Source organism: Eubalaena glacialis, chromosome 9 (genome assembly GCF_028564815.1).
Source record: "Eubalaena glacialis isolate mEubGla1 chromosome 9, mEubGla1.1.hap2.+ XY, whole genome shotgun sequence".
In the NCBI taxonomy this organism is placed as follows: domain Eukaryota; kingdom Metazoa; phylum Chordata; class Mammalia; order Artiodactyla; family Balaenidae; genus Eubalaena; species Eubalaena glacialis.
The window spans coordinates 88,185,869-88,201,652 of record NC_083724.1 but is presented as its reverse complement, the minus strand read 5'-3'; the positions used below and the strand labels follow the sequence as shown (position 1 = coordinate 88,201,652).

Genomic DNA, 15,784 nt, shown 5'->3' with positions numbered 1-15,784 from the left:
GTTGGGATTTTAAAAAGTTGAAATTTGGTGATGATTTTGGATCAAAAATAGAACATTTTTGTTTTAGAAATTAACATGTATTTCAGAATTGCTATCTGATTAAAAAGAAAGCCTATTTTTTCCCCTTTTAAAATATCACATTAAACTAATTAAAGAGAATCCTAATTTTTCATTATCTTAATTTTAATAATAATTAAAATGTATGAAGCACTAATGATTTCTGAAACCTTTTTATATACACTTTATATTTGATTCTGTATAAGCTAAATTGGTAGGTTATATGTTAAATTCCAAATCGATCATAGAAGCTGACAGATTACTTTTGAAGTGTAGAGAAATAAATTGTCCAATAAGGTTTATTTTCTAGAGAGTTCTGCATTGGCCTATCTTTCTACTAGTTAAGTTGGTCTTTTTTTTTTTTTTTTAAATAAAACTTATGCCTAGTTCTTACTCAGGGGGTGCTTTGGCAGCCTGGATAAAAACAGATTAGCTCACTCAGAGTAGTTCAGTGCCCGTATGTCTGTTTCCTTCCTCTTCCTTCTCGGTGCTCAGCCTGAGGCACGGGTTTGTGCAGCATCCGGGGAGCAAATGGGGCCCAGTTTTCCTAGTTTAACTAGTAGTGCATACTTCTCGCTCTCCTGACCTTTGATGGTCTGTTGGATGACTTGACAAACTGTGAACTGTCTTTGAAAGCATGATTCTTATAAGATTTGACTGAGCTTGACGATATCTGTGCCTCTGCCTTGAAAGGCATAATTAAATCACGGTACTGGACCGTACGCAGCAGTGTTCTGTGACTGGAACCGTCACCTCTGCTGGGCATCCTTGAGGTTCGGGATTGGGAGGGGGTGGGGCAAAGAGCAACCGTTCCTGCCTGGGACGCGTACGGCCTGCTCAGAGACCCACTCCACTCTGCAGACCACGTCCTCTGCCAGCCAGTGTTCATCTTCTTTTGCTAACTTTGAATTAAATCATGATAAAAAACAAAAACTGTCTATGTTTGTATACTCTTAAGAAAGAATTAGGTGAGGGTTCATACTCTTTAACCCTGTCATTCTACTTCTAGGAGTTATCCTAAGGAAGTAGTTAGAGAGCCATATAAAGATTTATGTACAAGATCATTGCAGCATTGTTTGTAACTGCAATAACTGAAAATGGCCTACATTTCAATAGTAAGGATATCGGCTAAATAAACTGTGGTGTATTACAACCACAGAATAGCATTCTACCATGAAAAATCATGTTATTCAAAGAACATGTGCTATAGATAATGATAAATTGCTTATAGTGAACTGTGAAAACTCTAGAATACCTTGTGTATAGTGAGTGCTGTGCTCACGATGCATAGAAAAAAGATGATAAGGATGTAAACCTCACTTTCAACGAGTCTCTTTGGATAGTGGAGTTACAGTCATTTTGATTTTTTTTCTTTTTACTTTTTTGTTCAAATGTTTTACAGTGAGCATATATAAATTTTCATAATGCAGGACAAAAATTAATACTTAGAAAAGAAAGCTTATATTTTTCTCCTGAAAAGATTTTTAGAAAGCATTAAAGTTTTGGGCATGTGAGGAAGGTATTTGAAGGGAAAGGCGGCCTGGAGTGAAAGAGAAAGGAAGAAGACAAGCCTCAGGGAATAATGGATGAGAGGAGAAAATCAAATGCCAGTCAGGAAGAAAATGGATACGGAGGCATTGCTTCCTAAGCCCTGACATTTTTGCAGACCTACCTAGACGCAGGACGGCCGTGGGCCCCCGTAGACGCTGTCAGACGAGGGCAGGCTGGTCCCAGCAAGAGAAGAGGGGGTGAGGGACGCTGCCCTCCTGCATGGAAGGGCCCTGGGGTGCAGTTTCTCACGGTCTTGCCTTGTGGTTGGAGTCGCTCACACAGCACTGCTAGTGTACTGGAGCTTATGACAGACTTCATTGAATGAAGCCTTAACTTCCAGGGAAAAAAACGACTCACACAAAATCCATAAAATTGGTCATGGGAATTTTCAGAGTAGGCCTAAGTATTCTTTTGAAAATGAGGGAACATAGCTGTTCATGAGTTCCATGTGGCACTTTGGATCTACAGCTTTCAGTTTTTACTGTTTTCCAAGTCACAACTTGATGTACCATTCTTATAGCAAACAAATCTCAGCATGAAATAAATATTTTTTATGCAAAAACAACCCACAGACCTATAACAGCCACTATTATTATGTGGATTCCACAGACTTGTGACCTCTGCTTGAGCTTTAAACATGTATGAACAGTGTCCCAGTGTCTAAACCAAACCAGTGTGGTGCGTGTGTGTGTGTGTGTGCAACACACGCGCTTCCTCCCCGCCGAAGGTGGCAGAAAGACAAACCTCATTCTTATCAGCACGTTGGCTCCGCGGAGGTCCAAGCACTGGGCTTTAATTGACCTGTGGCTGTGATAGTGAGCAAGTCTTCAAGGAGCCTTTTGTTCTTTTTCCCACAATATAAAAATCTGACTACATTCTGCTGAGGACTTTTCTCCATTTCCTTTCATACAAAAAAAGGTCGATTCCTGGCATGATGCCCTGGCTGCTTAGTGAGCAGGACGAAAGAAAGTCAAGAAATTTCCATTACGCCCATTTGGGTTTGTGTGGAGCAGTGTGTAAACTCTGACATGGTCCGCCCCATCTGCCCTCCCTCGGGCGCCAGTCCTCTCCTGTTTCTGGGGGTTGCTTCAAAGAACTGAGTCATCCTACAACCTGCGTGTCCCGACTCTTCCCTAATCTCTTCCCTTTGAAATTATACTTCCCAGGTGGAGGTGAAGGCAGTGCTCAGCTGCCTCATGAAGCTGCTCAGGAGTCCAACCCTCTCGGCCAGGGATCTGCAGGCAGCAGCTGGAGAGGGCGGAGAGGGAGCTACCAGACCGCCTGCCTGTCAGCAGCTGATCAGGCGCCTCCTCCTGAACTTCCTGCTCTGGGCTCCCGGAGGCCACACGATTGCCCAGGAAGTCATCACGCTCGTAAGTCTCCCCTTTTCTGGCATCCTGGTTCTCATTCTCATCCCAGGGAAAAGGTGGGTTATCACCCAGGGACCCAGCCTTTGAAGAGTGTGGGTACCAAGATGCTGTCCAAACGCGGCTGGACAGGCCGGGAGGGGACAGCTGGGCCAGACCCAGAACCCGCCCTATGCGACACCTGCGTGGCACAGGAGAGGGAAGGGAGGCTCAGACAAGAGAGGGGACTTCTCCCAGGTCACACAGCGCACTGCCAGGGCCCACGGTGAAGGCTCATCTCCTGTCTCCCCAGGCTGTCGTCTTTCAGTTACAGTTCATGACTCTCCTCCTCATGAAGAGAAACAAGACTTCAGTGAGAATGTGGTCACTGCAGTGGCTCAAAGAATTTCATTTGTTAATTTAAAAAAAAGTTTGCTAATTACAAAGAGCTCCTTGTGGAAGCCCAGCTGACATGAGGGGTTCTTTACGGTCCAAGTCAAACGTGAGCACCGCTTATGGCATGGGACTTAGCAATGATTTCTTGAATAATGACACTAAAAGCACAGGCAACAAAAGAAAACATACATTGGATTTCATCAAAATAAAAACCTTTGCAAATAAAAGGACACTATCTAGAAGGTGAAAAGACAGATCTTGAAATGGGAGAAAAATTTCGAATTTATACTTGGAAATATTTGGAAATCACGTATCTGATAGGGGTTTAATGTTTAGTGTTTAGATTATAAAAGGAATTCGTACAGCTCAACAACAGTAAAACAACCCAGTTCAAAAACTGGCAATGAATTTAGACATCTCTCCAAAGAAGATGTACAAATGACCAATAAGCATATGAATAAAATGTTCAACATCATTAGCTCTTAGGGAAATGCAATCAAAACCACAATGAGGTACCGCTCCATACCCACGAGGACATATACTATAAACCAAGCCAAACAAAATGGAAAACAAGTCTTGGTAAGGACGTGGAGAAATTGAACACTTGCACCTTTCCAGTTGGCAATGTTAAAATGGTGCAGCCACTGTGGAAAACACTTTGGTGTCTTCTCAGAAATTTAAAGATAGGATCAGCATATGATCCAGCAATTCTACTTCTGTGTATGTACCCAGAGGAATTGAAAGCAAGGACTCAAACAGATACTTGTTCATGCCTGTTCATAGCAGTGTTGTTCATAATAGCCAAAAGATAGAAACAACCCAGATAGATACTCATCAACAGATGAATGGATAAACCAAATATGGCCTATACATACAATGGAATATTATTCAGCCTTAAAAATGAATGGGGACTTCCCTGGTGGTCCAGTAGTTGAGAATCCGTCTTGCAATTCGGGGGACACCGGTTCGATCCCTGGTCGGGGATCTAAGATCCCACATGCCGCGGGGCAACTAAGCCTGCGTGCCACAACTAGAGATAAGCCCGCACACCGCAACGAAGATCCCGCGTGCCGCAATTAAGACCTGATGCAGCCAAAAAACAAAGAAATAAATATTTTAAAAATCCCAAAAAAAGAATGAATGACACATACTACAACATGGATGAACCTTGAGGGCATTATGCTAAATGAAATAAGCCAGACACAAAAGGGAAAATATTGTATGATTCCATTTATATGAGGTACCTAGAATAAGTAAATTCATAGAGACAGAAAGTAGAATAGAGGTTATTAGGGGCTGGGGAGTGGTACAGAGTTCCTGTTTGGGATAATGAAAAAGTTTTGGAAATGGATAGTAGTGGTGGTTGTACAGCATTGTGAATGTACTTGATGCCACTGAATTGTACATATAAAAATGGTTAAAATAGCAAATTTTATGTTATGAGCTCATCTCAAAAAAAAAAAAACACAACGTGCTGGTTCTTGGAGTTAGGTTTTTTTCTGTTTTTGTTTTTACTTTTTATTGTCATATAAGGTATATACAGAAAGGTATAGCTTGATGAATTTTTGCAAACCAAAAATACCCATGCAGCCAGCAACCAAATCAAGAAAGGAATGTTCGCAGTACCCAGAGGCCCCCTCCCGCTCCCCTCCAGGGCAGGCTCTGTTTGAATGTGAACATGAAGAAAGTCCCAGTGACCAGTGGGACTGCCAAGAACCTCAGTAACCGGTGCCCACAAGGTTCTCCTTGGTCCTAGGAGAGCAACGTGTGTGGGGTGGGCAGACCACGCAGCCAGCCTGTCAGTCCGCCCTCTTGGGCTCAGACAGACAGAAGACCTCCCAGAGCCTGGGTGTGGCCAAGAGCAGAGGAGGACTTGCTTGTCACCTGCTGGGTGCCATCTCCTCAGGGCCCACCCTAGCATAATGATCTATCGCGTGCTTTTATAAAATGCACATCTCACTTACCTCCAAATCCATTTGGGGTGGGGACCTCCAGAGGTGAGAGTTAAATAATGTCCTCATATCTGTAGAACATGGTATCAACCAACTTTTTCTCTGGCCAAGTGTAAATTGTAATAGTCACTTTTCGGCCACTGCCTCAGCCAGGTGATCAAGGTCAGCATCAGCAGGGATAAGTCATGTTGATATAAAGTGATGAACATGGCACTTTACTTCTGTGGCCTTCCTAACCCACACCTATAACCCCAGTCTAATTATGAAAAAACAGTTGGCAAAAACCCCAGTTGAAGGACATTTGACAAAAATACCTGACCAGTCCTCCTTAAGACTGTCAAGGTCATCAAAAACAGGAAAGTCTGAGAAACTGTCACAGCCAAGAAGAGCCTAAGGAGGGATGATGACTAAATGTAATGTGGTGTCTTGGATGGAATCCTGGAACAGAAGAAGGACATTAGGGAAAAACTGAGGAAATCAGAATAAAGTCTCACCTAAAGATAAGGTTAATAAAACATATTAATATCGGTTCATTAATTCTGACAAATGTACTGTACTAATGTAAGATGTTAACAGGAAAACTGAGTGTAGGGGATATGGGATTTCTCAGTATTTTCTTTTGGGTCAAACTATAAATCTAAAACTGTTCTAAAATTGAAAGTTATTTTTAAAGTCAAAGGCAGACACTTCTGAATCATGCAGGTGCTGGTGGCATTTTTGTTGCCTGACCTCTGACTTCCTGCCCAGGCCCTGGACACCGGTGGGAGGGGCCTCAGCCCGTGGAGCCAGCTCAGGCCTGGCTGCCCCGCCTCCCTGAGCCTGCACCCTCCTGCTCCTCTGCTGTCCTGTCACCCTGGGAGTGGAGAGCAGGCCAAGGAGACCACGGCCGGCCCAGCACGTAGGGTGTGAGAGAACGTAACCCAGAGAAAAAGCTCCTCGGAGACGTGCAGGTCTCTGCTTCTGTATTCCAATCACATTTCCCTCCATCCTGGGGAGACGGTCCAGGTTCACAGTGGACCGCCCTCAGGTCTCACCCACAGACTGGCTGCTGGGGCTCCGAAGCTGGGTCGTGTCACCAGGCTCGGGGTTGCCGCCGATGCCGGAGCCCCGTCGCCACAGAACAGCTCACGTCGGCGCTGCCGGTCTGCACCTGAGCCTGGGGCAACGTGGAAGACCCCGGCGCCTTCGTTCACGTTCAGAAGTCAGCTCAGCTGCCAAAAAGATTAACTAAAGGAGGAAGCTCGGTGTTTTCTCTTCCTGCACCGGCTCCTTAGGAGGTGGGCGCTGGCCTCCCGGGCACCTCGGAGCCCGTCACAGCTGAGAGCGCCTCCTGGGCGCTATCCTTGCAGATGTTCAGAAACTGTTTTAACTAACATACCAGCCTTCCTAACTCGAAGGTTTCCTGCAGTGGCCACGCAATTGGTTGAAGGCTGCCCGGCAGGGCAGCTACAAACAGGACAGGTGGAAGGCAGCCCCTCGTGGGCTCCTCGGTGCCTCCCCCTGTTAACAGCCTGGGAAGAGCCCTGGGCCAGGTCTGCTTGGCCAGGAGCAGGTGGACGGCCTTTCTCTTTCAGGGGCTTTGGCATCACCACCCTCAGGACCCTAGCCCTGGCCTGGCTTTGATGTGAACTCAGAGAGGCGGGAGCAGGGCCAGCTTCTGGGCCGGGTCCTGGTCTCGGCCCTCTTGTCTTGCCCTCAGCTCTGGAGAGCTGTGCTCGCTCTAGGCTGCGTGTCTGAGCCCTGCCTCTTTGTGGCCTTCGATCCTCCTCTGAGCTGCCCCTTGTGCCATCGGCTCACCTTCCTCCTTCCTCCTCTCATGGCCTCACACCCCAACCTCGGCCACAGCACGCTCCCCCACTTCCTCAGGCTCCCGCACGGGCCCCACGGCTCAGCTTCTGAGTCTCCACTGAATCCCTTCATCAGAACCCCTGCCCTTCCCACCCCTTCTTCTGCTTCTCTGCCCCTGCTCCTGGTTTACCATCTCCACTCTCTCCTCTCCTGAGCCTCTATGATGAGGATGAGGCACAAGCAGCCTGGCTGGTGCCTGGATTCCTCCCGCCCCCAAGGCTCATCCTCTCCTGCCCCTCGTCCTGCCCTGAGTTCACGTTTCTCTCTCCCTCTCCTTCTGTCTTCTGTTGCTGGACCACAGCAATAACAGCCAAAAGTTAGCCAGAATCTGAAATATAGAGGAGTTCAGTTCTATAATTGTTGAGCTCAAAATGAATTTGACCTCCACAAGGATGCCCTCAGCTGAGCTCTGCAGGACGCGGCTTCCCCTCCCTCAGTGGCAGTGAGGCGGGGTTTGTATGTGACCGGACACCTGGAGTGGAACATGGGAATTGAGGTGGCTTGTAAAGAGGGTCAGTGATGGCACCGCTGCCCCGCGTCTGCCTCCGAGGAGCCCCCGTGGTCCCTGGGCACTGGAGCGGGAGGCAATCTTCCCCCCACTCGGGTCTGAGGTAGTAAATTAGCTCTTCTAAGGCGCCCCAGGGAAGGTCATGTTGTTTCATCCATAAAGTCATCTACAGCATCTGTGACTTCTGAGTAAAACCAAGAGAGGATTCTGTAGACACCAAGAGCCACAGTGAACCCCACCCAGGCTGGCAGCCTGCCCCCCGACCCCAGCAGAGCCCTCTCAGCTTGGGCCACTGCCAGTAGATGGCCGGGGAGCACCAGTGCTGTCCAGGGGGCCCAGGGCGTCCCCCGCTGCCACTCACTTAGTACCCGTGCTGCAGAGAGAGTCTGCCTTGACTCATGGCCAGAGGTGGCCTGGGATTAAAGGCTGTCCTGGCCCTAGGAGAGTCCTGGGTGGACCAGGGCGGCTGGTCACCCTACCAGAAGGGCCCAGTGTGGACACAGAGGAGGAGCTGACCTTGGGCTGCTCAGGCTACTTAAATATTTGCCTCACACATGAAAAACGAACGTGTGGTGCTCACTTTGGCAGCACATAGACTAAAACTGGAAGGACACAGAGACGATTCGCATGGCCCTGTGCAAGGATGGCATGCAAATTCGTGACGCGGTCCATATTTAAAGAAAAAAAAATGAATATGTGGACTACTCTTAGAAACAGAGGTTCTTAATATGCTTGTGTCTAAAAAAATCACAGTAAGTTCTCCATGCAGATAAATCGTTAGATTCTCACCCTCCCTTTATGGATGCCAACAGCTAAGGCTGTATTTAGCAGAACTGACAGCTCCTGTGTTTCCTGCTTCCCTTAGGAATCAAGTGTTAAAACCTTAGGTGCCTATTAACAAACAAGTGGGCCTGCCACTAGCCCAAGAACGCCTTTCATAAAGCTGTTTGTGCAAGAACAGGTGGCACTCTCCTTTCAGCATTTTCCAGTTCTCATAGTAGTGTGAGCCTTTTGCAGAAAGTCAAGCCACAGCGTGCTCATTGGCCTCTGCTCCCCACGGCAAATAACCCCAAAGCTTGTGATGGGTGTTCCAAGAAACAGCATTTGTCTGTAGCCGCTGTGGGTCTGAGGGCCAGCGTTAGGAATGGCTCTGCTCACTAGATGGCCCACTTCTGCGAACACACTCGCTTTGCTCATGACCTTGAAGACAAAACAAGAGCCCTTTGGAGCTGATAGGAATGCAGGTGCTTTTTGGGGACGGGATGGTTACAGCTGGTCCACTGGACGAGGAGATGAATCTGTCTGGAAAGTGTTTTAATTTGCCTTCTCTTCTGCCCTCATTGCAGATGGCTCAGACGGATGCAATAATGCACGAGATTATTGGCTTTCTGGACCAGACCTTGTACAGATGGGACCATCTTTGTGTGGAAGCCCCTAGGTCAAGAAAACTGGCCCAAGAGCTCCTTGCAGAGCTGCGTGGGCAAGCCTAGCCCAGGCCAGTTAACCAGGGAGGCTACGCCATGAAATGGTGGGGCCGCTTCTTATGGCCTCCGTTTGTAGAATGCATTCCCTCTTTGAGTTGCAAGAATGAGCCATAAACATCTTGGCAAGATCTGGTAGTACATATTTTACAAAATGAGAAGTCAGGTGCTTTAGCCTGAATTCAGTGAGATTTACTCACTAATGACGGGATTATGGTTCAGCATTCCCTGTGCCTGTTCAGCCCGGATGTCGATTAGAGAATCACTCAAGAAAAGGCTTGGATGGGAGAACAGATTTTTATTTCCTTCCCCGCCCCCCCCCATATCAAACCAAGATGCACAACTATTATTTGGATGTTTCAAACTCTTTGGACCAAGAAATTGGTCATGAACCACTGATCAATTTAGAAAGTAACGTAGCCGTTTTCCACAGATCTCTTTTTTAAGAAGTCCTGTAATTGTTACTGGTATTTCGTCTTACCCACCGGGATACTCTCTTGCTCCCCTAAGACGTTCTTCTTCATCCAGGATGGTCAGGATCCCTCAAGTTTCCCTCCCATGCCCCCTGAGCAGAGCCCACCCAAGCCCAGTAGCAAGGAGTGGTGACGGGGGAGCGACACTGCTTAGCAATGAAATAAAGCCAGCTTTGGGGCTTTTTGCTTTATACTGGCTAAGCACTGGCTGTTACCAAAAGAGCTCATATTACCTCAAAGGTGGCTGACAGGGGAGGGTACAGGATGTGTTCTAGAAACATTGGAAGAGATTAGGTGTCAGTTCTCTGTTAACTAAAATGGGAACTGGAAACTTCTAATAAAGAATTGGCAGCGCTAACATTAATATTTATTTCACATCAGTTGAAGATATTTTTTTCCTTTCAGGTTTATTCTTTTGCTTCTTTTGTGTATGATCTGTTTGTCGAGTGAGTCCAGACTTTTCTGACCACTTGTATTTCTGCATCAGTCATCTCTGAATCTCCCTCATTCTTGGCTCCTGTTTGAGGTATAAGAAGTAAAGTTTTGATGTATTAGAGGTTGAGCTTTTAGGGGAGTTACTTGTTTTGGTATATGGATCCACCTGAAGATCTGGAAAATTCCAAGACCTTCTGACCTGAGCCTTTCTTTAGAGAAATGTTACAGTATGAAAGGTATATTGTTAAAATACTTTTATCACAAGTGCCATCATCATATGCTTCCCTTGGCGTTGAGGACGCCTCTCCTGTGTTGGCCTTTGCCAGGGAAGCTGTGAGCAACCTCTGTGGACAGGAAGAAAAGGGCTTAGTTTGGTGGCAGTGAGTAACCCCTAAACCGAGTGGCCGCTGGGAACCAGCCCCGCTGTGGGGAACGTGCTGCCACGTGGACATCCATTCACACTGTGCTTCACAGCAAACAATAAAAACCAGACGGTTATCTCAGATTGTTTAAGCTGCATTTCTGGAAAACCCCTTCCTGTCCTGACCTTACCTCAGTGTGTTTGTAGTGTTTCCCAATTCCTTTACAAAGCCTCTAACGTTCTCCTAAGCCTTGGACTTGGATCAAAGAGGACAGAGCCCAAAACTATAGGGAGAAAAGGCATTAATGACCACCCATTAATACAGAGGTTTTGTTATTCGTCAGGACTTCATGATGTTTGCAGAATTTGTTAGCTTTTTAAAATTTGTAATTTGTTTTATAGTTTGTCATTCTAAATAAAAAGTCACATGGCACCTAATTTTGTATTCATTAAGTATTATAATCTTTCTCAGAGAAAGCTTCCCTCTACTCCCCAATTATGGAAGCTTCAGGTCTCACAAAACCTAGATAGGTCTGCCCCTGGAAAAGACCAATTGTGGTTTATCTCTAGGCCTGGGAATCTTGCCACCAGATGTCTGAAAACTGCCAAGGAGAGTGACTGTAGGGCAGGCAGTCGGCAGGAGCTGCTAAAACCAAATGAAATGCATCATACATATATACACTTTTTTTCCTTTAAGCCAGACTTAAATATTACCACTGAGTGTAAGTTGGATTGATCTACACATTGTTTCCCCCCATTTCTCAAGAGGGAATATGCGTCTGACAAAGCACAGCCCACCCTCTTGCTCGTTCTGCGGTTTCAGACTCATGGCCCTGGCGCTCCGGCCTCCCCGGGCTCCCCTGGGTGTCAGGAAGGAGGGACTCGGCCCGCGGCTCCACTCATCCTTGAAGCACGCGTCCTGTGGCTCCCACAGGACGCTGGCCGCTCCCGGTTTTACTGCAAGCAGCTTGCGTGGGTTTTCTGGACGATCACTCTGCTTCCTGACATCGGGCGCCGATGGCCTCTTATCTTGTCCAGGAGGCACCTGAGACAGCAGAGGGCACCTGGGGACAAGCCCCTGTCCGGGCGGTCCTGGGCTCTGGCTTCTGTGCTCAGCCCCGTTCTCACTGCTGGGACAAGGGTACTAGACAAACATGGGAGCTCTTCCAGAGGCCAGCAGAAAGCTACGTTTTCCGTCGAAGTGGAGGAGTCAAGGACAGGGACTGGAAAGGGATACCTGGAGAGGATGCGGACCTGGGCAGTGGGCAGAAATGCGGGGAAAATCGAAACTGAGCCTGTCCCTGTGTTAACCAAAGGCGCCCGGTGTTGCACAGTGAGAACAAACGTGAGGAATGTTCTTCCTTATTCGACAAGGAATCCAAATTGTGCTCTCCCAGGAGGAAGAGAATGAACTTGACTGTGTTGCGGTCTTTGCATTTCTCTTCCTCTGCCAGCCCATCACCACCTCACCGACAGCCAGCGCTGCTGGTGATGGTATCCTTCCTCTGCCTGACTCTGGGTTTGACATGGATTTCGTCAAACAATCCTAAGTTATTAATCATCACCAAACCATCTCACTCCTAAAGAACCAAAATTAAGGCAAAATAAATGTGTCTTAAAGCCTTCTTGTAAAATTCAAGTCCACAGTTTGTTTATAGCATGGGTCCAAATCATATCTCTCATATATAGACTGACAGTAATAAAGGAAGTTGATAATGTAGGACCTTCCCTTTTCCCCAGTACTGACATAACTGTGATAGCTTATTGTACTTGGTGTTTTGGGTAGGACACTTGCATGCTTGGATACTGAAAGTTTCACACTTCTTAGCTTTTCTGTAGAAGTAGAAAGTCTCATAAATCAATGTTGAAAATCTCGACCTCTGGCGTTTCTCACAGTATGATGAATCCATGTGAATCAGTCAGGATTCTTGGTTGCAAGCAACAGAAACAGACACGCTGTTGAAAGCAAAAGGGAAGCGATCCAAAGGGTATTTAAAAGCCCACAGAATTGTCAGGCAGACAAGGCTTAGCTCTAGCCAGCCAGCAGCAGTACCCAAAACCCAGCTTCAGAGTGGCCTGGTGAGGAAATTCCTGCTGCTGCTGTCAGTGAATTCTGCAACCCTTGTAGCTCGTCCTGCAAGGTCTGCAACCTTCAGTAGCGAGACAGGCCCCCTGCACCCCGCTCTTTGAAGGGCTGGCCACAGTCCCGGCTGCTGCATCTGACTAGAGAAGCCCAGGTCCCCCACCCGCACTTAGGCTGTAAGGGGAGCTGGGAAAGCAAGTGTGGAGCTGGTTTTGCTTCTGTGATGGTACTGGATACCGCCAACTGCATCTCCCACAGACAGGAAGGGGCCAGAGCCTGGGCAGCGGAAGAGAATTAAAAATGTCCACAACACTACATATTGTCTACTCCTCTCGAGCATTGCAGAAGGATGAGTGCCATGCAGCAGCCCAATACTCAGCAGGAAAAGGAAGAGGAGGGCCCTTAGCAGAAAGCCAGTGTGCAGGCATTTGAGGCTGGGCTTCTCCAGTGTGGCGCTACTACCCTGGGGACCGGATAAGTCTCTGTGGCGGCGGCTTGATCCCACCCTCTCTGAGCTAGGTGCCAGCCTAGGAGCGACAATCGAAACTTTGTCCAGACATCGCCAAGTTGAGAACCACTGCTCTAACTGGTGGTTCTTTCCTTCTGGAAAGATATCCTGAATAGAAACAGTAACTGTCTTAGAGATATAAATTAGACTTAATAGAATCCTAATAGGAGAACTAGATGATCTGACTCCAAAATTCATATGTAAAAATAAACGTTCAAGAACAGCCAGGAAAATCCTGAAAGTGAAGTGTGATGGAGTGTAATGAAGAGTACGCACATTGGCACATCTTCTAAAGCTCGAACCATTATGACGGGTTGGTGGGACCCGAGCTAGGGCGCCCACAGGGACTGTCCCCATCGGGGTCACGAGGGCCCTCCCTGGGGCTCCAGCCAACCATTCTCAGGCCTCCTGCACCAGCCTGGGCAGTACCTGACCCACTGGGTCTCCCTCCTCCCTGACAGCTTCCTTTGGCTGGTGGAACATTCCAGGGCTTCTCTTCAGCCTGAGGGGGCTGGGCCCTGCTCGACCCCTGACCTCGGCCTGGCGGGTGCGCCCAGGCTCCATCCTTGGGCCCCCACCCTGTGTACCCTCACCCTGCTGGGCTTTCCACGAGCCACCTCTGTGCAGAGGGCCACACCCTCCCTGGACCGCAGACCTGAATACCCACGGCCCACTGGCTGTTTCCACTGGGAGGTCAGGTGACCATGTCAAACTAACATGTCAAAGCTGATGCCACCAACCCCCCGACCCAAAACCACAGTCTCCCCAAGTCAGTTGATGGCCGTCCCGTCTTTGCAGGGACTCAGGCCCAATTCTGTAGTTATTTTTCACTCTTCTCTCACCCCCACGTCTGAGTCACTAGGACGTCGCTGGATCGGACCGTTCCTTGCCCTCCTCGCAGACACCAGCATCTGCCTGCTCTCCCCGCCGCCGCCCTGGCCCCTCTGCAGCATCTCAGCGATCCCTTGCCGGTGCCATCACGTCACACCCCTGATCAGAGCACTACAAAAGCTCCCGTCTTCATTCAGTAAAACTCAACACTCTTAAAATGGCTTTCAAGGCCCTACACAGTATGGACCCCCTTTTACTCTCTGACTTCACCACCTAATATTCTCTGTGACCCCTTCACCCACCCACCTGTTCCAGCCACGGGGGCCCAGGGCCTTTGCATGGGCTGTCCTGCACACACACCTTCCCCAGACATGCACGGCCATCCCTCACCTGCTCACATGTCACCACCTCCATATGGCCTGACCCCCCCCGTCTCCAGTGGCACCCCACTATCCACCCCTCAGCTTTCGTCCCTAACACATAACACCTTCTAGACCCCAGGTTATCTACTTATATACTTGACCGTCTCCAATACAAGTGCCTGGAATAGTTCCAGGCATACAATAGGTGCCCAATATTTGATGAATTAGTCCATACAGAGATTTAATATACAGTAAAGGCATTTCCATCAACAGGGAAAGATGGTGCTGAGAAATCACGTTGGAGCTCTACTTCTTAGATAAAAATAAACACACACAAAAATGCCTAGCCCTCTTTCTTTACCAAGGAAATCTGGAGTCAGTATCTGGAGGTTTCCTCTCTGGGGCTGTGGGTTTTCTCCAGAGAAAACTAGCAGTTCTGCTTGGAAACAGAGGAGGGACGAGGGTGGTTGGAAGGCTGCTGCCACTCTGAGAAGAGAGTCTATTACTCCGATGTACAAAATTGTTTATAAAATCAAGACTATCCTACTCCCAAAATGTAGAAAGAATGTTCTTGTATTTCATTAAGAATTTCTTGCTCACCTGTGGTTTACAGACTTTCACATAAACCCTGATTTCAGCCCCTGGCCTCCCCCTCCCCACTGCCTGGGGTCTGCAAGTTCAAAGCCTCTGGGTCACTGCTTCCAAGAAGACTTCTTAGTCCTTTGAGGGGAGGAGAGGGTCCTTCTCCACAGGAGGTAGGGAAGGGGCCTGAGGCAGAATCCAAGAATCCTGTCTTCAGCCCTCAGGCCAGAAAGGGAACCCTTTCTACGCAAGATGCAAACCCAGACCCCACAGCAGGCATGGATAGAACTGTCCATCGACAGGTGAGTGGATGAGCAAAATGTGGCATATCCATACAATGGAATATTAGTCACCCTTAAAAAAGAATGAAGTTCTGACACACGCTACAACAGGGATGAACCTTGAGGATATTTTGCTACGTGAAATAAGTCAGACAAAAAGACACCATTGTATGATTTCGGTCATATGAGGTACCTAGAATCGTCAAATTTGGAGAGACAGAAAATAGCAGGGTGGACATTTCTACCTTTTGGCTATTGTGAATAATGCTGCTGTGAACATCGGTGGACCAACATCTCTTTGAGTCTCTGCTTTCAGTTATTTTGGGGATACATCTGGAAGTAGAACTGCTGGATCATATGGTGATTCTGTTACCATACAGGTGCCATGGGCTGCCGGAGAGAATTCCATTCTCTTCCAGGTTATTGTTTAACAGGTGAGAGTCTCACTTTGGGGTGATAAAAAAGTTCTGGAGATGGACGGATAGTGGTGATGGCCGCACAACAATGTGAATGTACCTAATGCCCCTGAACTGTACACTTGAAAATGGTTAAAATGGTAAATTTTATGTATGTGTTACCAGGGTAGAACATTGAATAAAAAAATTTTAAACTATATATCCTTTTATCTAGTAACAAAAAGCCAGTTCTTCAGAGCTGCCTTCCCCCACTTCAGGTTGCGTGGACCCACCATGAGCAAGTCCAGAAATTATCCCACAGACACACTGGTGC

General features: G+C 47.7%; 1 protein-coding gene and 1 non-coding gene across 2 annotated transcripts in view; both read left to right on the top strand.

Annotated features, from left to right (window-relative positions):
- Positions 1 to 12,598, top strand: part of FANCC (FA complementation group C) — a 277,595-nt gene extending 264,997 nt beyond the window's left edge. The window contains 4 exon segments of the mRNA XM_061199225.1: positions 2,775 to 2,981; positions 9,005 to 9,214; positions 11,175 to 11,741; positions 12,332 to 12,598. Coding sequence (XP_061055208.1) covers positions 2,775 to 2,981; positions 9,005 to 9,214; positions 11,175 to 11,741; positions 12,332 to 12,598 — 1,251 coding nt within the window.
- LOC133098511 (U6 spliceosomal RNA) lies at positions 8,231 to 8,336 on the top strand. Its single transcript, XR_009702205.1, has one exon. It is a non-coding gene; the product is annotated as a U6 spliceosomal RNA (small nuclear RNA).
- Positions 12,599 to 15,784: the final 3,186 nt, after the last annotated feature.